Consider the following 25062-nt stretch of genomic DNA (forward strand, 5'->3'; position numbering starts at 1 on the left):
CCATTAAATATGAGCTACTTCCAGGCCATATCAGGTGTGTATTATTCGCACCGTCATGACTGACTCCTTGCAGCCCCATGGACTGACTTTTAGCCCACCAGGCTCCTCTGTCCATGGAATTCTCCAGACAAGAATATTGGAGTGGGTTGCCATTCCCTTATCCGGGACATCTTCCCAATCCAGGGATCAAACCTGGATCTCCTGCATTGGCAGGGAGAGTCTTTAGTGTCTGAGCTAAATTCGCAGGCCATATCAGGGGACGTTTACAAAAGTGATGGCCTAGTTTTCTACAGATGGAGAAGGCAATGCCAACCCACTCCAGTACTCTTGCCTGGAAAATCCCATGGGTGGAGGAGCTTGGTAGGCTGTAGTCCATGGGGTCACAAAGAGTTGGACACGACTGAGTGACTTCACTTTCACTTTTCACTTTCCTGCCTTGGAGAAGGCAATGGCAACCCATTCCAGTGTTCTTGCCTGGAGAATCCCAGGGATGGGGGAGCCTGGTGGGCTGCCGTCTATGGGGTCGCACAGAGTCAGACACGACTGAAGCGACTTAGCAGCAGCAGCAGTAGCTGTTTTCTACAGAAGAGATGGGGTAGCAGCTATTAGCTGTTGGTCTAGTTTCTCTGTCTGGTTTGGGGAGCTATTTGCAAAAACCATAGCCGTGACCTCCAGGGTAAGCTGTGTGCACTCCTCTCCCCCTCCCCTGGTGGAATTATGCTGATCTTGCCTGGCAACGTGCCTCTCTTCTCGAGACAGCCTGGAGATGCATATTTATGTATTCCCAGTCATCACCCAAGAGCTCAGATTTTCCTGTCCTTGGTGTCACTTTAATTAATACACTCCCGTGTGCTGGGTGACAAAATTAGGTTGCAGGGGTGGCAGGCGTTTATATCACGAAGGGAGAGAAAAAGGTGTTTTGCACCATTTTCCTTCTTGAGCTCCGTTATTAATCTTTGCAATCAATACTCCTTTATTTTTGGCTCCAGAAGGTGGTGGGGTGGAATCTGACTGTCAAGCCATTTAAGGCCACATCTGCATAAGTAATAGAGATGGCTTGTTACTTTCATTCTAGGTGAGGACATGTCCCTGGCCAGATGTGGCAAGGCCAGGCTCTGTGATTCTTATGCCAACTTTATGATATGTTTGATTTAGGTAAAGTGCCTGGAACCTGCTGGGACTAAATTGTTATTAAACACCATCTGCAGTTTTCACTTTAATTAATATCATAAGAACTAGGATCTCATGCTTTCATTACCATGCTAACCCTTTGTGATCATGGGAAAAAGCGGGAGAAAGTGGCAATGTGGATCAGGAGTTTTCTTTAGAGGCCTTTGGATCTGTATCTTGATGTTCTTGATGTTCTTCATCCTGAGCCCAGGGCTGTGAGTGCATGTCTTGGGTTATAGCCCAGGTGTGACCCTGGGGCTGGAGGGCCTTGTGAAGTGAAAGTCGCTCAGTCATGTCCGACTCTTTGCAACCCCAAGGACTATACAGTCCATGGGATTCTCCAGGCCAGAATACTGGAGTGGGTAGCCTTTCCCTTCTCCAGGGGATCTTCCCAATCCAGGGATCAAACCCAGGTCTCCTGCATTGCAGGCAGATTCTTTACCAGCTGAGCCACAAGAGAAGCCCATTGAGGGCTTTGATTGTGTGAAAGGGAAACTGGAGTGTTTGGGCCCAAGAGAGGAGTCTCCTGAATATCAATCACCCATTCCCCTTACTCTGTAAAGGAAATTACTTGCACAGCAACACCAAATAATAATAATTATAGTAATAATTATAATGATAACATTGATGCATATTATTTATTGGAGAAAGAGTTAAAAAATCTAGGTATGTGTTAGAAGTTGCCTAAGTGCTTTACATAAATGTTATCATTTAATTGTTACCCTGTTGAACTGTTATTACAGATGAGGAAACTGAGGCAGAGAACCAGTCCACACAACTGGTAGGTAGGTAGCTGGGACTGGATTCAAATGTAAGCTTGTTTGAACCAAAGCCAAAGCTTTTTGCTGGTGTACATCATTTAAAAAGATATTTATGCTAAAAAAGTGAAAGTCTTCAAGTTGAGAGGGGACCTGTTGTACCCTCCTGATTTTCATTTCCTCTGGGGAAATGAAACCTCAGAGTCTATTATCTCTGCCACCACCATCTCCAAGATACCCAAGGCTGTAGCTTCAAGATCAGTTCTAAGCAAAGAGACTGAGCTCATCCCTTGGGTCCCAGGCACAGTTAAGTTTGGCTGGGACTTGAAAATGATTCATCAACCCATGGAGGATGATAAAACATGAGTACAGTCAGATATTACAAGACATTGAAAACTGAAAACATAGATTGTGAGTCTACATCTGCATGCTCAGTCGTGTCCGACACTTTGGGACCCAGTGGACTATAACCTGCCAGGCTCCTCTGTCCACGGGATTATCCCAGCAAGAATACTGGAGTGGGTTTCCATTTACTCCTCCAGGAGATCTTCCTGACCCAGGGATCAAACCCAGGTCTCCTGCACTGGCAGGTGGATTCTTTACCCCTGAGCCCCCTGGGAAGCCCGAGTCTAAGAACAGCCTCAACGTAATCCTTTGATTCCAAGGGAAGAACATTTTGGAGTCAGCAGATACCTCTAGGAGGAAATCTTTACTCACACCCCTGCTGGCTGCAAGACCACAGATAAATCCCTTATTTCATATGCCTTGGCTTCCTCAGAGGAACATTGAGATGTTCATATTTAATTGTCTTGAGTTTCCTGGGGAGTTGACAGGTGCTTGACACGTAGTAGGTGTTCTTTAAACAGTGTGATTCCTTTTGCTGGAGGCTTTTACATGTGGGCTCTCAGACTCTGGTTCTTGTCTTCCTGTTAGGAGCTCCTTACTGAGAATTGACCTCTGTCAAGTCAAATTCAAGGGAGTATTCCACGTGGTTAAGTTCATCTCAAGGAATGTGACACCAGGAATGAACTCACAGAAGAAACTGCCTTCTACATTTTGAGAAATCCCCAGTCTCTTCATAGGTTAACTGATGCATTTATTCATCCACCTGGCAGCCATTGCACATGTATGGTACCCAGACTGGGCTGGGCGTTGGTGGAGTAACAGTACTGCAGTAATATCTCCACGTAACTGGCACAACCACCATTTTGCAAGAGTTGCCCATAACCAGAGATCGTCCTCTTCATTCGTTCGCTCATTTCTTCAATCACTCACTTATTAAGTCATTCATTCATTCCATTCCTCACTCATTTGTTGTTTCATAAATTCCTGCACCAAAGAGCTCTTTTATTCCTATTATATGCCTGGCATCGTGTTAAGCTCTAGAGATTAAACATCTAAGTGGTAGACACATGGTCTCCACCTTCATGGAGTGGAAGTTGGAAACTCAGAGGAGCAGGCAGACCAGTGACTCAGGAGTGTGGGACAGGTGCTATGATAGGAAGGGTGGTGATTGTCAGAGCACATGGAGAGGAGGTTTGTTAGTTTCTTGGGCCTGCCATAACAAAGTACTATGAGCTGGGTGGCTGAAACAGCAGAGACTTATTGTCTTCACAGTTCTGGAGGCTGGAAGTCCAAGATCAAGGCAATGGTGGGAGTGGCTCCTTCTGAGGGCCGTGTGTGGAGTCTGTTTCATGTGTCTCTCCTTGGTTCTGGAGGTTTGTTGGCAATCTTTGCCATTTCTTGGCTTGCAGATGCACTACTCTGATGTCTGCTTCATTTCCACACGGCATTCCGCTCGTGTGTGTGACTTTCTATGTCCAAATTTCCCCTTTTTATAAGGACACCAGTCATATTGAGCTAGGTTGTTGTTGAGTTAGGTTAGTCGGGTCTGACTCTTTGCGACCCCATGGACTGTAGTCTGCCAGGCTTCTCTGTCCATGGGATTCTCCAGGCATGAAGACTGGAGTGGGTTGCCATTTTCTTCTCCAGGGGATCTTCCCAACCCAGGGGTCGAACCTGCATCTCTTGTATTGGCAGATGGATTCTTTACCACTGAGCCACCAAGGAAGCCATTGGATTGGGGCTCCCCCTAATGACCTCATTTAACTTGGTTACTGCTGCAAAGACCCTGTCTCCACATAAGGTCATATTCTGAGGTACTGGGAATTATGACTCCGAAATATCTATTTGGGGGCGGGGGCACCATTCAACCTGTGATGTGGGGGGGATGTCCTAGACTGAAGCCTGGATGTAGTGATATATAACCCAAGACCCAGAATATGAGAAAGTGCCTGTGTGTTTCGGAAGGAGAAGTGTTCCATGTGGTAAACAGGAAGGATTAGAAGTGAAGGAAAGTGAGGTGGGCTTGAGAACCCACTTTGGGAACATAAAATGTAGGGATGGTGGCTGGAGGACTAGGTGGGCACGGTCCCACAAAGCATAGAGTCATGTTTACAAGGGGTCACTTTGTTTGGAGGAGAATGGGAAGCCAGGAAGTTTTGTCCAGACAGCATCATGGTCAGAACTCATCACAGCCTCCTGCTCAGAAGCTTGTCACCTGGTATAGCAGGAAGCAGGCTGCCCACAGTGCAAGGTCCAGCTCTGTCTGGTCAGCCTAGTTTCCCCACCAGGCCTGACTACAGAGCAGGGCTGCCCAGGGCTCCATTCGGGCACAGGAAGATGTCCCCTCTTTCTCGGGGGACCGGTCCCGTAGTTTAGGAGACTGGCATTGGATGTATGGGGAGGGAGGAGATCTGGGAAAGTGATGGGCAGCAATGCGTGGGGCTGGGAGAGAGCTGGGGCTCCGCAGGATGACCAACTTTTCCCTCTGCTCAATCACTGGTCTTTTCACACCATTGCTTGGCTTGTGAAGTCCCTCATCCTTGCATCCGAGCCCTTGCCTACCTCCCCTCATGCCAGTATCCTTTCAGTCCTTCTCTCTTTGCTCCTTCCAGCCTGGATGATCAAATCCATGGAGGGTGTTTTCAGAAATGCCTTTAGAGAGAGGTGCAAGAATCCTCTTGTTTACCTGATCAGTGTATCTGGAATAGAAGGCAAGAAAAGCATGGTTGTGGCAGCAGAGATGTGTGCATAGACATCATTCATCCACTCAACCAAATGGAAATGCACTGTCTCCTGAGTGACTCTTGTGATCTGGGCCTAGAGATCTAGGTACAGCCTGATCCTGGAACTCTAGGGTCTGACTCCCAGGAGACATAGGAGGTAGCTGTGAATGTAGATAGCTTCTGAACATGGCAAGAGGGAAACATTTCAGACAGAGCCTTGATTTTGGCAGACATAGAAATCTGGAGGGCTGGCAGGCACAGGGCACCCCAGCTTTGAACAACACAGTCCTTTGAGGGTTCCCATGAAATGCTTTTTCTCTTGATGATGACAGCCAGCATCCTCCTAAAATTTACCGTCAACTCTCCCTGTTCCACTGAAGAAGGAATTGGGTTCCCTTTGGGTTTGTGGCTGGTTTTTGTGCATTTTCTTTTATCCCAAGGCACCGTGGGGACAATATTATGCTGCTAAGAGTCAGGGAAGCCCACAGAGACCTGAGTGAATGACATTGAAGGTGGTTAATTTGCTTTGCTCCATTGAGTAGGTTCTGGCCTCAGCCTTGGTGTGACTTGGAGACCACCTCCCATGGTCCCTGCTTCTGGGAAGGTGGCTGCCGGCTTCCCACAGGGGCAAAGCTTCTGGCATCCAGTCAAACTGGATTTTAATTGCTAGAAGCCTCTTCTTTGTGGGATCCTCCCCGTGGTAGTCCTGAGTCCCTATAGACACTGCAAAAAGAGAATCCAGTTTTCAGACAAAATACCCATGTTTCAGAGAAAACAGTCCACAGTGCCGCTACTTTGTCAGAAGAGAGAATCCTAAGTAAGGTGAAGTTTTGACTTCCAGCCCAGGCCACAGGTTCATGAAACCTCAGAGTCGGGGAGACCTAAGATATCATCTTGTCCAGGGGTTTCAATCATAGCTGTTTACAGAGCAAGGCAGAGAGTGTCTGGGCAGGTCTAAGAGCAAGGAGACCACTGGAGCATGTGATGACCCAGAAGTCACGTGTCCAATAAGGACAGGGAGGAGCGGGAAGCGGGGGACATGTGTGTGCCTATGGCTGATTCTTGTTGATGTATGACAGAAAACCACAAAATTCTATAAAACAATCATACTGCAATTAAAAATTTAAAAAGAACATTCAAATTCAACGTGAACATCATGCTAGCTAAACCAGCCACTTCTGGACCTGTCCTGAGGATGACACTTTATAACCATGACACAGCCTAATTTCACATAGAATAATTGAGTAACTGGGGCTTCCCAGGTGGCTCAGTGGTAAAGAATCCACCCGCCAATACAGCAGATGCAGGTTCGATCCCTGGGTTGGGAAGATTCCCTAGAGAAGGAAATGGCAGCCCACTCCAGTATGCTTGCCTGGAAAATCCCATGAAGAGAGGAACCTATAGTCCAGGAGAGAGGGTCTACAGTCCATGGGGTTGCAAAAGAGCTGGACATGATTTAGACATGTTGGACATTTTGGACATGTTACTAAACAGCAACAATTGGGTAACTGAGGCAAGCATTGCTTTTCTCCCAGGGTCAGCACTTCCGCAGGGCTTTGCCTGAATCCACTCAGTCTTGTGAGTACCTCTGTTGTATAGATGAGGAAACCAGTGCACAGAGAAGTTGAGCATCTTATCCAGGGTCGCAGAGCTAGCAGGGTAGTGTGATACAACCACGGTCTGTCAACCGTACTAAAGCCCTGGACCGCTGCACCGTGATGTCACAGCAGTAAGGGTGCCTCCTCAGAGCAGGGAGCTTCCATGTTCTCTGGGCAAGACCCAGAACCCCGGCCCCAGACTCCCAGGTTATATAATAGCACCAAACTGGCCCATGGCACTTCCCTGATTTGCTCCCATTTCTCAGGAGGCATCAGGCAAGGAGTAGAGGCAGACTGCAGCCAGAAGAGACAAATGTACATACTTAGCTCTAGTGCTGATGCCCGTGACCATGGGTAAGTTGGTGTGAGTCCTTAATCCTTAGGAAAGTTAGTTCACCTTTCAGGGTCCTGAGAGTGAGGACTGAGATGACTTCCACCCAGTACTATGATCCAGTAAAAGAGGAGATAGCACCAGGAAAGGTTGCATGTACTTGGATGCCTGCCTAAGTGCCAGCATCCTTCTCTGTCCACCAGGCTGTAGAAACCACAGAATTCCAGAATTTCTCCTTGGTGTTTTATCTAGTGTTCCCCAGCTGGGTGTTTTGCTCCCATCCCATAGTCTCATGTTGGACACTGGCAGATTTGTCCTGAGTATCTTGCCCGAACCCTAAGAAGTTAATGGGATGAATGATTATCTTAGAGAACAAGAAGCTGGACCACGGTGGAGTTCTGCCAGCATTCCAGTACTGCAGCTGTAGGCGCTGTGCCTCTGAACGGGCACAGGTGGCTTCCGATGGTGTCCACCTGGGGAGTGAAGCAGACAGTCTGTCACCAGCCAGAGAGAGTGCCAGGTCGAGGCCATTTGGCTCATGGGTCTTCTGGGTGGTGTGGCCGGCACCTGGCATGGCTAATAGAGCTAGAGCAGCCTTTTGTTCAGGAGAAAACAGCTGTAACTGAATGGTGCCCAGCAGGGACATCATCTCCAGTTGGAGCTGATTTGGGAGGAGCTCTCAGGCATCTCAGAGCTGCAGGCCTGGGGAAGCTCAGCATCAGACAGACCAGCAAGCTCAACCTGGCCCTGGAATGGGGTCAGCCCTAAAAACCTCATCATTTCCTCATCTAGGAAGGGGTCAAATAACTTATCACAATGGGTGATTCCAAAGATGAAATGAGTCAGCTCTCACACAGCACTTGGCACAATGTGGAGGCTCATTCATCCCTGAACCAAGCAAGCCTCATCAATATCAGAACATGCAATTCCTTTGTCCTCCCAGCTCCCTTCCTCAACCTTTTCATCAGAGTTCATAGCCTTGTTAAAGTGATTATTCTACAAACTGATGCAGAATGACTAGCATCTTGTAGCTTCGAGTTTAATTACAGCTGGGTTTGTGTTCAATAGCAGACTCACATATGCTAGCGTTTCCTCTCTGGTTTTCCCACGTGGGAAGGGCCCGAGTATCCATTTTCTTGCATGAGGCGTGCTGACCACCCAGGTCTGTAAGTGTGCTCGAGTGGGCAAGATGTCTCCTGTGCTGTGATCCCTGCAAGAGCTGCTCTGGTTAGTTTCCTCGTCATACAGATCTTCCTCCTGTGAGGTTGCCATTCCACTGCTGTTTTAACATTTGTCATAGCAAGTGGCATCTCTGAATCGGAGTGCCCCAGCCCTCCAGCTATACCTTCTCCCCCTTTCCTGTCTTCTTTCTGTCTTGGGGGGTCTTCCTTGTACATGCATGCATGCACGTTTGCTGTCGTTGTTTAGTCTTTAGGTCACATTTGACTTTTGAGACTCCAGGGACTGTAACCCATCAGGCTCCTCTGTCATTTTCCAGGCAAGAATACTGGAGTGGGTTGCTATTTCCTTCTCCAAGGGATATTCCCAACCCAGGGATTGAACCCGCATCTCCTGCATTGGGAGACAGATTCTTTACCACTAAGCCATCAGGGAAGCCTCGTGCGTGCACATTCCCAGGCCCTGAACACATATGCATAGACATGTGTGCACACTTGTGTGCAAGCACGTGGCCTCACTGCAGCCCCTCAGCCCTGCCTTCTAAACACGTGTGCCAGCTTTCTTCGGTATCCTCCACCCTGCCCACATACAGACATGCCCAGCTGCTCATCTCACACGTGCTCGGACCCTATAATTGTCCAGAGAACACTGGCATTTGTGCACTTGCATTCCATTAGATTCAGTTCAGTTCAGCTGCTCAATCCTGTCTGACTCTTTGCGACCCCATAGACCACAGCACACCAGGCCTCCCTGCTGCTGCTGCTAAGTCACTTCAGTCCTGTCTGACTCTGTGTGACCCCACAGACGGCAGCCCACCAGGCTCCCCCGTCCCTGGGATTCTCCAGGCAAGAACACTGGAGTGGGTTGCCATTTCCTTCTCCAATGCATGAAAGTGAAAAGTGAAAGTGAAGTCACTCAGTCGTGTCCGACTCTTAGCGACCCCATGGACTGCAGCCTACCAGGCTCCTCCATCCATGGGATTTTCCAGGCAAGAGTACTGGAGTGGGGTGCCATTGCCTTCTCCGTATCCATCACCAGCTCCCAGAGTTTGCCCAAACTCGTGTCCATTGAGTCAGTTATGCCATCCAACCATCTCATCCTCTGTCGTCCCCTTCTCTTCCTGCCTTCAATCTTTCCCAGCATCAGGGTCTTTTCAAATAAGTCACCTCTTCACATCAAGTGGCCAAAGTATTGGAGTTTCAGCTTTAATATCAGTCCTTCCAATGAACACTCAGGACTGATCTCCTTTAGAATGGACTGGTTAGATCTCCTTGCTGTCCAGGGGACTCTCAAAAGTCTTCTCCAACACCACAGTTCAAAAGCATCAATTCTTCAGTGCTCAGCATTCTTTATAGTCCAACTCTCACATCCATACATGACTACGGAAAAACCATAGCCTTGACTAGATAGACCTTTGTTGGCAGAGTAATGTCTCTGCTTTTTAATATGCTGTCTAGGTTGGTCATAACTTTCCTTCCAAGGAGTAAGCCTCTTTTAATTTCATGACTGTAGTCACCATCTGCAGTGATTTTGGAGCCCCAAAAAACAAAGTCTGCCACTGTTTCCCCATCTATCTGCCATGAAGTGATGGGACCGGATGCTATGATCTTAGTTTTCTGAATGTTGAGCTTTAAGCCAACTTTTTCACTCTCCTCTTTCACTTTCATCAAGAGGCTTTTTAGTTCTTCTTCACTTTCTGCCATAAGGGTGGTGTCATCTGCATATCTGAGGTTATTGATATTTCTCCCAGCAATCTTGATTCCAGCTTGTCCTTCATCCAGCCCAGCGTTTCTCATGATGTACTCTGCATATAAGTTAAATAAGCAGGGTGACAATATACAGCCTTGATGTACTCCTTTTCCTATTTGGAACCAGTCTGCTGTTCCATGTCCAGTTCTAACTGTTGCTTCCTGACCTGCATATAGGTTTCTCAAGAGGCAGGTCAGGTGGTCTGGTATTCCCATCTCTTGAAGAATTTCCCATAGTTTATTGTGATCCACACAGTCAAAGGCTTTGGCATAGTCCATTATATTAGCTTATAAGTATTTTATGAGTAATTATTTCCTCAATCCTATCCTTAGTGCTTCCTAATTACTTATCATTTCTGCTCCCTTATAGTAAACCGTTAGTAGTTCCCAGAAGGTTGTCTCTCAAGACATCCATGGTTTGGAAATATGATCACCTTTTCACCTTTTAGTCCCTTTCTGTGTTAATTTCCGCTTTTTAAGTGTCAACCCCCACCTTTCCTCCTAACCCTGTATCCTTATCTCCACCCTCAGTCTCTCTTCTGCCAAGCTGGGATAGCTTCAGCGTCACAGTCATCCCTGTTCTAATGCCTCTGAGCTTATTTCCAGCAATATATCCTGCATGATATTTTTGATCACCTGCTTACTTGCTAATTCTCCCCACTTAGCTATGGGCTTCCTAACATTGCTATAGGATGGCATTCAAATGTTTGGGTTTGGGATCAAGCCAGTCCTGAGTGGGGAGATGCCTCTTCTCCTTGCCGCTTCTGTTACTTAATCTCCTTGAGCCTTGATTTCTTCATCTGTAAAATGGAGGGATAATAATAACTTTATGAAATTGTGGTCAAGGTGAAATGAAGCAGTGCCAATGAAGTCTCAGTTCAGTGTCTGATCAGATCAGACCAGATCAGTCGCTCAGTCGTGTCCGACTCTTTGCGACCCCATGAATCGCAGCACGCCAGGCCTCCCTGTCCATCACCAATTCCCGGATTTCACCCATACTCACATCCATCGAGTCAGTGATGCCATCCAGCCATCTCATCCTCTGTTGTCCCCTTCTCCTCCTGCCCCCAATCCCTCCCAGCATCAGAGTCTTTTCCAATGAGTCAACTCTTTGCATGAGGTGGCCAAAGTACTGGAGTTTCAGCTTTAGCATCATTCCTTCCAAAAAAATCCCAGGGCTGATCTCCTTCAGAATGGACTGGTTGGATCTCCTTGCAGTCCAAGGGACTCTCAAGAGTCTTCTCCAACACCACAGTTCAAAACCATCAATTCTCCGGCACTCAGCCTTCTTCACAGTCCAACTCTCACATCCATACATGACCACTGGAAAAACGATAGCCTTGACTAGACGAACCTTTGTTGGCAAAGTAATGTCTCTGCTTTTGAACATGCTATCTAGGTTGGTCATAACTTTCCTTCCAAGGGGTAAGCGTCTTTTAATTTCTTGGCTGCAGTCACCATCTGTAGTGATTTTGGAGCCCAGAAAAATAAAATCTGATACTGTTTCCACTGTTTCCCCATCTATTTCCCATGAAGTAATGGGACCAGGTGCCATGATCTTCGTTTTCTGAATGTTGAGCTTTAAGCCAACTTTTTCACTCTCCACTTTCACTTTCATCAAGAGGCTTTTGAGTTCCTCTTAACTTTCTGCCATAAGGGTGGTGTAATCTGCATACCTGAGGTTATTAATATTTCTCCTGGCAATCTTGATTCCAGCTTGTGTTTCTTCCAGTCCAGCGTTTCTCATGAGGTACTCTGCATATAAGTTAAATAAACAGGGTGACAATATACAGCCTTGACGTACTCCTTTTCCTATTTGGAACCAGTCTGTTGGTCCATGTCCAGATCTAACTGTTGCTTCCTGACCTGCATACAAATTTCTCAAGAGGCAGATCAGGTGGTCTGGTATTCCCATGTCTTTCAGAATTTTCCATAGTTTATTGTGATCCACACAGTCAAAGGCTTTGGCATAGTCAATAAAGCAGAAATAGATGTTTTTCTGGAACTCTGTTGCTTTTTCCGTGATCCAGCGGATGTTGGCAATTTGATCTCTGGTTCCTCTGCCTTTTCTAAAACCAGCTTGAACATCAGGAAGTTCACGGTTCACATATTGCTGAAGCCTGGCTTGGAGAATTTTGAGCACTACTTTACTAGCATGTGAGATGAGTGCAATTGTGTGGTAGTTTGAGCATTCTTTGCCATTGCCTTTCTTTGGGATTGGAATGAACACTGACCTTTTCCAGTCCTGTGGCCACTGCTGAGTTTTCCAAATTTGCTGGCATATTGAGTGCAGCACTTTCACAGCATCATCTTTCAGGATTTGGAAGAGCTCAACTGGAATTCCATCACCTCCACTAGCTTTGTTTGTAGTGATGCTTTCTAAGGCCCACTTGACTTCCCATTCCAGGATGTCTGGCTCTAGGTGAGTGATCACACCATCGTGATTATCTGGGTCATGAATATCTTTTTTGTATAGTTCTTCTGTGTATTCTTGCCATCTCTTCTTAATAGCTTCTGCTTCTGTTAGGTCGATACCATTTCTGTCCTTTATCAAGCCCAACTTTGCATGAAATGTTCCTTTGGTATCTCTGATTTTCATGAAGAGATCCTTAGTCTTTCCCATTCTGTTGTTTTCCTCTATTTCTTTGCATTGATCGCTGAAGAAGGCTTTCCTATCTCTTCTTGCTATTCTTTGGAACTCTGCATTCAGATGTTTATATCTTTCCTTTTCTCCTTTGCGTTTCGCTTCTCTTCTTTTCACAGCTATTTGTAAGGCCTCCTCAGACAGCCATTTTGCTTTTTTGCATTTCTTTTCCATGGGGATGGTCTTGATCCCTGTCTCCTGTACAGTGTCACAAAGTTAGCATTATTATAGCTTTCTTCTAGCATATCAAGTGACTGCCTGCCAGGGAAGCTGACATAATAGAGGGGCTCAGTCAGACATTTGGAAAGAAGAAGAGGGAGGCGAGGAGGGTGAAAATGAAAAGCAACAGGGAGAGAGGAGACTCAGGCTGTTTCTCTGGAGCGCAGGGGACACAGGCTTGCCGAGAGGTGGTGAAGGCACCTTCACACCGTCCTGCAGGGCTGCTGCTCTGATTTGCATTTCAGTCACATTTATGACAGCCTCATAATGGATTAAGAGCCCTAGCACTGATATATTAAAGCTTAATGGTGCATCTTACTTTTGTATTGATTTGTGGCAGCAAACATTTGCTGGTGTGGAGAGCTGGGAGCCAGCCATGTTCTTGGCATGGTGGAATTGCTGCCTGGTGGGGATCCCGCCGAGCGGGAGGGATGTGGGAGCTGGGGATGAAGACAGCATCTGCTGGCGATGCAGACCCCGGAGGAGACTCTCAGCCAATGCTGATTTCCATCCGATCCACAAGAAAACTTGATCTTGAAGCTTCAAGACCCCGAGAAGGAAGCCTGTGGACAGCCTGGGCTGATCCCTGGGCTTCTTGGTGATTTGTTCCTGGTTTGGCTCTAACTCTGTAGCTCTGTGCTGTGCCCCCCAGCCTAGGGCTTCAGTTCTTCTCTTCGGTCCTCCCAGGCGATTGCTGTGCTCACTTCTCTGCAGGTGAATGGCCCATGCTTATCCTCAAAAGATAACCCAAGACCTTTCCAACAGAATATCCAACCTAGGTGATTGGAAAGTGAGAAGAAGGCGAATTCATTAATGGATTATTCATGCACATAATAGCCCATGTTTATTGGAGCATCTACTGTATGCCAGGCACTATTGTAGGTAGAGGCAGGGAAAACTACCACAATTTGGCTAGAACTTCCCTGGTTTTAGTACTGAAAGTCCTATATCCAGGAAACCTCTCTGTTCTGTACAAACTAGGAAGATTGGCCGTGCAGGTGTAGGCACTGTTGATACCGCAATAAACTGGACAGTTCCATTCTAGGGGGAGAACGGCCATGAAAGAGCCTGCTGTGTATTTCTTTGTTTTTATCACATAATTTAAAGAGGGTGATATTTGGAGAAGGTGGCTACAGGGGATGAACTGGTTGGATGGCATCATTGACTCAATGAGTGTGAGTTTGAGCAAACTCCAGGAGATAGTGAAGCACAGGGAAGCCTGGTGTGCTGCAGTCCATGGGGTCACAAAGAGTCAGACACAATTGAGTGACTGAACAACAGTTGTACAGAGCGTTGTCAGCAGAGGTCTCATGAAGAAGGTGACGTCTGATGTTCCCAGAGCACTGAGGGAAAGAGCTGATTAGAGATGTGAAGGAAGAGTGTATCACACAGAGCGAACCCCCAAGGCAGGAAGGCAGGGCAGCCCATGTGGTGACAGCAGAGCTCTTGGGTCCAGATCAAGTGTGACCTTTCAGGGTATCTGAGGATTTGGGGTGTTTCTTGTAGATGTGGGAAGCACATATGAGGCATATATCCTTCTTTCAAAAACTCTTGTCTGGCCACCCCGGTCTGATTTAGCAGCCAAGGGAACCTGGGCTTGGGAGAATCCAAACAGAAGGTGTGCAAATAAGGGAAACTCCAACCCACTTTGGTTCTGATGGGCCCTGGATGCCCAGGATGGCTCAGACCCCATGGGGTTAATCCTGGCATGTTGGTCTTACTCTGGGGATGGAAGATTCAACTCCCAGAGCCCCTCGGAGCCTGCTCCCTAAAGACTGCAGGGCCTGTGTTCAAGGGCAGGAGAGAGGCCCCTCTCTTCCAAGTGGATCTTGGCTGTGGGGGCAGTTGGCAGAGTGAGTGGAGGACACAGGAGAGCACACAGCTAGATTTCCAAGCCTCAGAACTGACACTTGGCAGCAGGAGGATCCGTTAAATTATTCAGATCACACATGTTTATTATGTTTTTGCATCATAAAAAAATACAAACTTTACAGAAACACATTTGTAAAAAGCGGAAATCTCCCTACAGTTCAGTGCCTATTCCTCCTATTTTCGTCCTGATGTTTACTTCCATTTTTAATGGTTACTTTTGATAAGACTGGAAAAATACTGTATGCAAAAGCATCAAGTGTTTTTTTTTTTTTCTTAGTATGTTTTAGGCATTTTTGAATTTCAATTGTAATCAAAGAAATGGGATTAGAGAGCAGAGCATGTGGAGGAAGATTGCAGGAGGGAGTGAGCGCACGTCAGCTGAGTGCCCGGTTTGCCCATGCCCACCTCCCCTTCCCAGACCCTCTCCCGGGCCCCTGCGTCCTGCAGGGATGCCTTTCCTGCCACACAGCTCCTGTCCTGGTGGGTCACTGCGTGTCCTCATTGGTGTTAAACTGACGGTTTCCTGAACTGGGGCACCGATCTGCAGCCACTCAGACCATAGCCTTTCACCAAGGAGCCCCATGCAATAGCCAGCATTGCCTGCTCCAGCCTCTCAGAGGGGCCCAGAGGATCCCTGGTCTCCAGGGAAGAGATGCTGATAAGCTTCGAGCTTGCCGGTCTCTGCTTTTCAGAAGGCACAGCTTCTCCACGGTCTCAGCCCTGCCCTCAGTGGTCTCTCCTCACAGCTCCTCCCAGACCAGCCCAAGAAAAGGTAACAAAGGAACACGCGCCCTCGATGTCAGCTCCGATGGCTAAAACAGCACCCGCCTGCTGCATATAATCACTTCCTCCATCGTTTTCTGTGATCCTTACTCTGCTTTATGACTCTTCATAGCATTTTTCATCACTGGAAACATGACAATGGGGGTCGGCTGATTACACCCCCATGGGCCACATCTGGCTGGCAGCCTATTTTCCTGCAGCCTGCAGGCTAAGATTGTTTTCCTTTTTCTGAAACATTTTTTTATAGTGTTCCAAAAAAAAAAACAACCCACAAAACCAAGGGATATGCAGCAGAGTGGTGTGTGGCCCTTATTGCCTGCGAACATGCACTGAGTCCCTTCGCAGACAGCTTGCTGACCCCAGCATTTCATAATGGTTGGTGTTGTGTTTGCTGTTCATATGTGTGCTGCTCTCTCTCCCTGCTCCTCCATGCAGACTTCGTGAGAGTGGGAACTCTGTGCCGCTCATAGCTTTAGACCTGCAACAGTGCTTGAGAGAGGCATATGCTCAGGAAATAGGTTATTTTTTCCCCCATTATATGAAAGAAAGACTAAAGACCTTGAGATGCCTTTCAGAGCCCAAGGTCGAGAAGCATCTTGGAGTGTCTTCACTTTACCTGAACTCCTGTTCACCTTGAAGTACCCAGGTTTGGGGTGGAGAGAATGGGAAATGTGGTAGAGCCTCAGTGGGCATCTCTGCATAGGAGAAGGATCAGAGACTCCCAAAGCATGGCGGTGCCCTGGCGAAGAAACTCAGGAAGGGCAGAGAAGTGGGCAGCACTCCTGCTCAAGGTCCTGGAGGCTGGGTATGGAAGCCTGACCATGCACTCCCACCTGATTGGTGCAGCGTCCTCTTTTGTAGAGTCAGAAATGAGAGCCAAAAAGCAGGGCTGCTGAAATGATGGTAGAGGCATCTGTGGGCTGTAGTTACGACAGCTTCAGATTACAAGAATGAGCCTCCCCACCCTCCTGTGACTTTGGGGTCACTCCATTACTTCCTTTTCTTTCTTTCTTTCTGTCTCTCTTTTTCTTCTTGGCTGAATTGTGGCATACGGGATCTTAGTTCCCTACCAGGGATGGAACCTGTGCCTGCTGCAGTCTGGACTGCCAGGGAAGTCCCCTTCCTCTTCTCCTTAAGGAGATTTATCAGGCCTGTGATGATGGCAACCTCATAGTTGTTGAAATCAGTTCTACACATACTGTATATTGATTCTCTTTTTGTTGCAAGTGTATTTATCTCCATTGCCAATGTAAATATTTCTGTAACATGCAAAGTTGTATTTATGCATTCTGTATTATTGATTTTTCTCATGCTGCAAACACATTTGTCTCTTTGTTAATGAAAATGTATCTGGGAAATAGTAAGATTGATTAATGAGAAGGGTGAGGGGCGGGAGGGAGGTGGTGCTGGGCTGGGTAGACTGTCCTTGGCCATGGCTGAAGGAGACGATGTGGGACTTTCAGGAGGTGCTGTTCAATTGGAGGAAACTGCTTTCAGAGGCAAGGGATGCTGATAGAGTGCTTCTGTAAGACAGTCTGATGTGCTCAGTCAGCTGTGATCGCAGCTAAAGACCCCCACACTGGCAGTCCAGGACAGAGCAACAGCTCTATTGGTCCCACCCACCAGTTTCCATAAGGTTTTGTTGTTGTTCAGTTGCTAGGTTGTCTTGATTCTTTGCAACCCCATGGGCTATGTAGCCTGCCAGGCTCTTCTGCCCATGGGATTTCCCAGGCAAGAATACTGGAGTGGGTTGCCATTTCCTTCTCCGGGGGATCTTCAATAGGGTAAAAGATATTGGCTCAATGGAAAGCCTGGAAGACAGGCTAAGCTCTGCCAAGGGAAGATTATAACCCTCATCATGAATAAAATGGAGAAGGCAATGGCACCCCACTCCAGTACTCTTGCCTGGAAAATCCCATGGATGGAGGAGCCTGGTAGGCTTCAGTCCATGGGGTCGCCAAGAGTCAGACACGACTGAGTGACTTCACTTTCTCTTTTCACTTTCACATGTTGGAGAAGGAAATGGCAACCCACTCCAGTGTTCTTGCCTGGAGAATCCCAGGGACAGGGGAGCTGGTGGGCTGCTGTCTATGGGGTCACACAGAGTCGGACATGACTAAAGTGACTTAGCAGCAGCAGCAGCATGAATAAAAAGGTGAAGTAAGGAGACAAATAGCCAAGCACAGAGCTGGGGCTTGGCTGCTTAAATGTGCATGCCTCCACGGGACACTTAGTCAGTCAGTGCCTGCCCAGGCAGACTTACTCTTCTAGAAATCCTTCCTTTAGCTCTGGCCAATGAGCTAGGTGCTGCCCCCCCACTTGCTTCCAAGACCCCTCATGCAGCAGCTTTCTCCTAGTACTTCTCACATTGTTTAGTTACTGTTGGTTTACTTCTCTAACCACTCATCCCCATCACTATGAACCCCTCGAAATGCCCACATACCTCCCTTGCCTCTGTGCTTTACCAAATGCCCACTAACTAGTTAACTGTGGATTGGGCATGTGGTTGAATGACTTCAGCCAGTTGCCTCATTCATGATTTGGGTTTAGAGAGACACCACCTGTGAGAGGAAGATCTCCTTCATCTCTCTGTGGTGGGGGTGCTTGGACACTTTCTAGCAGTTGTGGCTGAAGAGACTAATTTGGGAAGCATGCTAGATTAAGTGTGTTGCTCCTGGAGCCTTCTCCGGGTTAAGCCTCCCTTGCTAGTTTGGATGGGAGTCCTATTGGATGTGAACATCTGTCTTCTGCTGACTGTTGACTTGGACCCGGCTGGCTGGCTCTTCTTTGTTCTTTCCTTCCATGTCCCTTCCAAAGCTGTGCCCTTGGACAAGAGGGTGAGTGCCCCTGGGTGTTGTCATTTTGGGTCCATGATTAGTTGGGCCCTCTTGCAAGCCTCCACAGAGCCTTGCTGCTGCTGCTGCTGCTAAGTCACTTCAGTTGTGTCTGACTCTGTGTGACCCCATATTTGGCAGCCCACCAGGCTCCCCTGTCCCTGGGATTCTCCAGGCAAGAACACTGGAGTAGGCTGCCATTTCCTTCTCCAATGCATGAAAGTGAAAAGTGAAAGTGAAGTCGCTCAGTCGTGTCTGACTCTTGGCGACCCCATGGACTGCAGCCTACCAGGCTCCTCCATCCATGGGATTTTCCAGGCAAGAGCACTGGAGTGGGGTGCCATTGCCTTCTCCAGCAAAGAGCCTTAGATAGGTTTATTCACTCTGAAATATGATGGTAGTACCTCCCATGTGTTAGTGAGCTTGGAAATTTTCCTTGGAAGAGGGAATGTTCATTAAAGATGCATAAAGCTGGGCAATGGATCCCTGTACACAGACTAATGGCTATGAGTGGCGAGGGATGGAAGCCATGGGTCTGGTTCAGCAAAGATGGCAGTTGTATTTTGGGGATGACAACGATGACCTCTACAGGGACAGAAATGGACATGAAGTCCTTAGTACTGGGGCTGCCTGCTTGTATTCCAGAACGGCTCCCTGAGCCTCTGACCAGGGGCACCGTCATGAATAAATACCAAGAGGAGAGAGGAAATCTCCATTTCAAATGTGGGGATGAAACGGTACTTCTGAACTCCTTGGCAGTTACACACCCATTCTAGGCTCATGGAGACTGCAGTGATTTAGAGCAGTTCCAGTATTTAGAATCAACTGTGTAATTCATCCTCATGTTTCCCATTCATCAAAGACTTGTGTTTGTTTGTATTACCATGAGAAAAATAAAAAATGCGGAAAAAAAAGATCCCCCTTCCTTTCATTACAGGCAAATTACGACAGAGTTACAACCCTTGGGGCCCTTCAAGCAAAGGAACATCTTGCTTCAATTAGATATAAATAATGAACAATAATTAGAAAGATTTCTTCCTCGAATTTGTTATTTTATGTTTTCTTTCATCTGTAATGTATTGAAACGAATACAGAACTGTTTCTGGGCCATGCAGCAGGGCCTGAAGGAATTCCATGGAGGGTATCTCCAGAACGGGAGAAAGCTAGCTACATTGCTGGCTCCTCTGTGTGCAGGCTGCACAGGCTGGCTGCAGCCCTGGGTCTGGTGCTGAGGATGCAGATACGGAGCTGCTTTGGCTCCATCTACTGAGGACCCCTAATGGCTCAGCAGGTAAAGAATCCGCCTGCAATGCAGGAGACACAGGTTCGACCCCTGGGTCAGGAAGAACCTCCGGAGGAGGAAATGGCAACCCACTTCAGTATTCTTAAAATCCCACAGACAGAGGAGCCTGGTGGGCTACAGTTCAGAGGGTTGCAGAGTGTCAGACGTGACTGAGAGACAGAACACACACACACACTGAGGACCCCGACCTATAATAATAGCACAGAACACCTGCTCCTGGTGACGGCCACTGAGTTTGCATCAGTCCCTGCTCTAAGGACTGAACACACGTCACCTCATTTCATCTTCACAGCAACCTCTGCTACGGGCTCTACTTCTAATCCTGTGTTTGTGTGTGTTGTGTTTTGTTTTTTATTTAAGGATTTGGAAACTGAGGCTCAGAGAGGCCAGCTAACTAACAGAGGGCCCTCAGTGTTAGTTCTGATGGGACTGAGAGGCAAGGCAAGTAACTGGACTCAGAGCCCGTGCATTACGCACTCTGCTGTGATTTTCCTGTAGTCACGGTGAGCTCTTACTGCCATAGAAACCACACAGGGTATAGAGGTGGCCAGGGAGCTGAGGGATGCTGATGTTTTCCCATAGGGAAAGGCAGCTGCTGGAACCTCAAGGGGTTTGCAGAAGCGTATCAGGTGGATGAGCAAGATAAAGGGATTCCAGACAGAGGGAGCTCTGTGGTCTGGTGCCACAAATGGTGATCCTGTGCAATCTCTCATTTTAACCTTAGCTCTGGGGTCATGTGGACGCAGATGCAATAACCAAAGATGAGCTCAGAAGAAGGAGGGTTGTGTGGATCAGGTTGAAATGATTGGGTCTTTTCGTGGAAACAGCGACTCAGTGAGTGGTGGGGATGATGATTCTGGTTGATGAAAAGGAGAGACAGATAAATAAGCAAAGAGGGATCCAGTTGGAGCCTGAAGAGAGAGACTGGCTCATCAGTGAGCCTTATGATTTTTGGAATTCTATCCTATCAGCACGTTGAATCAGGTACTGCTCATCTTGTGTCAAATGAAAACTTTAAGCCAAGTTGGTCCTCCCTGATCTGACTCGTGCTCCCTATTCCAAAGAAGACGCAGCTCAGTCTTCTGCTCCTTGGAGCTGATGGACATTCCTGATCCACCTGCTCCCTGCATCGTGCACCTGGCCTGAGCTGCTTGCTTTTCCTCCATGGACAACAGACGGAGGCTCTCAGAGGTGCTTTGGTTTATCTTCACCACCATTTGAATAACCATCAACACTCCAGAGTCAAGAAAGCTCATATACAAACCCAAATTCCTTTCTTTATTCAAAAACATATTAGGGGGAGATGCTTCAGTTCAGTTCAGTTAAGTTGCTCAGTCGTGTCCAACTCTTTGCGACCCCATGGACTGCAGCACACCAGGCTTCCCTGTCCATCACCAACTCTCACACTTTACTCAAACTCATGTCCATTGAGTCAGAGATGCCATCGAACCACCTCATCCTCTGTTGTCCCCTTCTCCTCCCGCCTTCAATCTTTCCTAGCATCAGGGTCTTTCCAGTGAGTCAGTTCCAAGTAGCCAAAGTATTGGAGTTTCAGCTTTAGCATCAGTCATTCCAATGAATATTCAGGACTGATTTCCTTTAGGATTGACTAGTTGGATATCCTTAGAGTCCAAGGGACTCTCAAGAGTCTTCTCCAACACCACAGTTCAAAACCATCAATTCTTTGGCGCTCAGCTTTCTTTACAGTCCAACTCACACATCCATACATGACTACTGGAAAATCCATAGCTTTGACTAGATGGACCTTTGTTGGCAGAGTAATGTCTCTGCTTTTTAATATGCTGTCTAGGTTGATCATAACTTTTCTTCCAAGGAGTAAACGTCTTTTAATTTCATGGCTGCAGTCAACATCTGCAGTGATTTTGGAGCCCAGAAAATAAAGTCTGACACTGTTTCCACTGTTTCCCCATCTATTTGCCATGAAGTGATGGGACCAGATACCATGATCTTAGTTTTCTGAATGTGGAGCTTTAAGCCAACTTTTTCACTCTCCTCTTTCACTTTCATCAAGAGGCTCTTTAATTCCTCTTCACTTTCTGCCATAAGGGTGGTGTCATCTGCATATCTGAGGTCATTGATATTTCTCCCAGCAATCTTGATTCCAGCTTGTGCTTCATCCAGGCCAGCATTTCTCATGATGTACTCTGCATGTAAGTTAAATAAGCAGGGTGACAATATATAGCCTTGACATACTCCTTTCCCAAAATTGAACCAGTCTGTTGGTCCATGTCCAGTTCTAACTGTTGCTTCTTGATCTGCATTACAGATTTCTCAGGAGGCAGGTCAGGTGGTCTGGTATTCCCATCTCTTTAAGAATTTTCCACAGTTTGTTGTGATCCACACAGTTAAAGGCTCTGGCATAGTCAATAAAGCAGATGTAGGCATTTTTCTGGGACTCTCTTGCTTTCTTGATGATCCAACACATGTTGGAAATTTGATCTCTGTTTCCTCTGCCTTTTCTAAATCCAGCTTGAACATCTGGAAGTTCACAGTTGACATACTGTTGAAGTCCTTGCTTGGAGAATTTTGAGCATTAGTTTGCTACCATGTGAGATGAGTGCAATTGTGTGGTAGTTTGAATATTCTTTGGCATTGCCTTTCTTTGGGATTGGAATGAAAACTGACCATTTCTAGTTCTGTGGCCACTGCTGAGTTTTTCACATTTGCTGGCATACTGAGTGCAGCACTTTCACAGCATCATCTTTTAGGATTTGAAATAGCTCAACTGGAATTCCATCACCTCCACTAGGTTTGTTCATAGTGTGCTTCCTAAGGCCCACTTGACTTCGCATTCCAGGATGTCTGGCCCTAGGTGAGTGATCACACCATTATGGTTATCTGGGTCATGAAGATCTTTTTTGTATAGTTCTTCTGTGTATTCTTGCCATCTCTTCTTAATATCTCTGCTTCTGTTAGGTCCATACCATTTCTGTTCTTTATTGTGCCCATCTTTGCATGAAAAGTTCCCTTTGTATATCTAATTTTCTTGAAGAGATCGCTAGTCTTTCCTTTTCTATTGTTTTTCTCTATTTCTTTGCATTGATCACTGAGGAAGGCTTTCTTATCTCTCTTTGCTATTCTTTGGAACTCTGCATTCAAATGAGTATATCTTTCCTTTCCTCATTTGCCTTTTGCTTCTCTTCTTTTCATATCTCTTATGAAAGCTTATGGTAAGGCCTCCTCAGACAACCATTTTGCCTTTTTGCATTTCTTTTTCTTGAGGATGGTCTTGATCAGTGCCTCATGTACAATGTCACAGACCTCTGTCCATAGTTCTTCAGGCACTCCCTCTGTCAGATCTAATCCCTTGAATCTATTTGTCAGTTCCACTATATAATCATAAGGGATATGATTTAGGTCATACCTGAATGGCTTCCCTGGTGGCTCAGATGCCTGCAGTGCAGGAGACCTGTGTTCGATCCCTGAGTCAGGAAGATCCCCTGGAGAAGGAAATGGCAATCTACTCCAGCATTCTTGCTTGGAAAATCCCATGGTTGGAGGAGCCTGATAGGTTACAGTCCATGAGGTCACAAAGAGTCGGACATGACTAAGGACTTCACTTTTACTTTCTTTGAATAGTCTATTGGTTTTCCCTACTTTTTTCAATTTAAGTCTGAATTTGGCAATGAGGGTAGATGCTTGGAAGGCAACAGTTGGGTGGAATTTCAGAACAGCTGCAAGCTTCGGAGGAGACATGCCTCTTCATGGGCACAATCTCTGAGTGTGTGCCCACCATACACTAGCTCTGAGTGTCAGAGACCAGTCACTGTTTTGGGTCTTGCCATGGTGTTTCTCTTTCCTTTTGTGGGCATTTGAGCTGGAGCCCTTCAGGGTACAGCCTCCTGTGACACCGTCACTCGTCTGTCATGATGGTCTGCCTATGTGTTTCTATAGTTAAACTCTAAGCTCCTCAAGGACAGGATTCATGTCTTATTCATCCTTTTGTCTCTTAGGCTCAGTGGCTCAGCATAGCACCTGGTTTTAGGCATTTCATGGCCTTACTGAATTAATCTACAGTGAAGAAAAGTGACTTGGATAGAATGGGATCCTGGCAAGTCACATTCCAGGCCGTGGGCCTCATGCCACTGGGGTCTGGGAGTGAGGGATGTGGACAGTGGGCCGCACCTGGCTCCCACCTCAGGCGGGCCTCGTGTGGGTCCCAACAGGGTGCCCTGTATACCCATGTTTCACATCCGTGTTGTGTTTTAGGACGTTCCAGGACCTGTCCAAGCAAGTGGAGATGTCCTACGGCACTGTCCGGGATTCTGCTGTGTACGAGTACTTCCGAGCCAAGGGCACCAACCCTCTGGAGCAAGACAGCACGTTTGCTGAGCTCTGGCGGACCATCAGCAAGAATGGAGGGGCTGACAACTGTGTGTCCAGTCCTTCGGAAGGCATCAGGAAGGTAGGTGGGAGCTGGCCTCCCAGGCATGTGTGTGCTATGACAGGGGCCGTAAGGACTGTCATCCTTGCGGTAGGAGACACCCTCCTAGAGGCATCTCCTTTGAGTATCCCTGTCACCTGCAGGGTGACCCATCTTCAGCAGCGTCAACAGGCATTTTTCATAGACATATGGGTAAAGAGGCTCACATTCTTCAGGTAGATGGCCATTTTTGGCAGGAGATGCCAAGGGGCTGGCAGAGGGAAACTTAAGGCCCTTCTAAGTTTTCAAAGGATCAGGGAAGGGCAGGGAGGTTAAGCCCAAGACCTGGATCTCCCTCTTCCTGGGCTAATAGGATGGTGGTACAGAGGGGCCTGCCCACCCAAGTAAGAACACTCAGTAAAAGCAGACACAGAGGACCAGGGGAGAGGGAGAGGAGGTAGGCCAGGGTTCAGGGAAGGGTGGGCACCATGTGGGACCACTGTGAGCAGAGGTGTGCTTGGGAGACAGTTGTCAGGACAGCAAGCCCAGCATGGAGACTGAATGGGGGTGGGGTGGAACTGAGGGAGCACTGCGTGAGAAGAGCCCACGCCAGAGAGGATGGGTGGGAAAGATGAACCTGTTCTGCAGAGATGACTAGACGTTGCTAACTTATTTCAATGAGTTTCCACAGGGACCCAAATTCATCGTGATTGTCCCATTATGCAGATGAGAATCAGACGTGGGTCACACTCCTCATTAGGTTCTCATGCCTGGGGTTCCAGACTGAGGGGTTTGGTGTTTATCCGCCACGTGCTGCAGAACATGTGAAGGTCATGGTGGGATGAAGGCAGGTATCGTAAGGATGTCTTGGGTGGTGGCACCTTCTTCTCAGTGACCCTCGCGTACAGAGGCTACTTACTCTTGGTCATCAGTGAACAACACAAGAAAGATGTGCACAGCACCCCGCACTCCTGTCTCTCTGGGTAGACCTCTGTCCAGCCCGTCTTGCTCAGCATCTCTTCCCTTCTGTTCTCTATTCAACCTGCCCCACCACTTCTGCAGAATCTTCACACATTCACACGCGTTCACACACACACACGCACATGCATCCAGCCTGCCTCAGTGTGTCTTACATTTCCCTACCCATCGATGCTACCTCTGCAGAACATTC

The 25062-nt window shown here is 47.4% G+C and overlaps 1 protein-coding gene across 7 annotated transcripts in view; it reads left to right on the top strand.

Annotated features, from left to right (window-relative positions):
- The window catches only part of GRID1 (glutamate ionotropic receptor delta type subunit 1), a 687534-nt gene that overhangs the window by 616534 nt on the left and 45938 nt on the right, over nucleotides 1-25062 (top strand). For all 7 annotated transcript variants that reach the window (XM_086381183.1, XM_086381179.1, XM_086381184.1 and 4 more), the window contains one exon: nucleotides 23738-23933. In XM_086381183.1, the coding sequence (XP_086237309.1) occupies nucleotides 23738-23933 (196 nt within the window). The remainder of the gene's footprint in view (nucleotides 1-23737; nucleotides 23934-25062) is intronic.

Source organism: Bos grunniens, chromosome 28 (assembly GCF_055505025.1).
Source record: "Bos grunniens cultivar Pamir isolate PY7600 chromosome 28, Bosgru_T2T1.0, whole genome shotgun sequence".
Taxonomy (NCBI): Eukaryota; Metazoa; Chordata; class Mammalia; order Artiodactyla; family Bovidae; genus Bos; species Bos grunniens.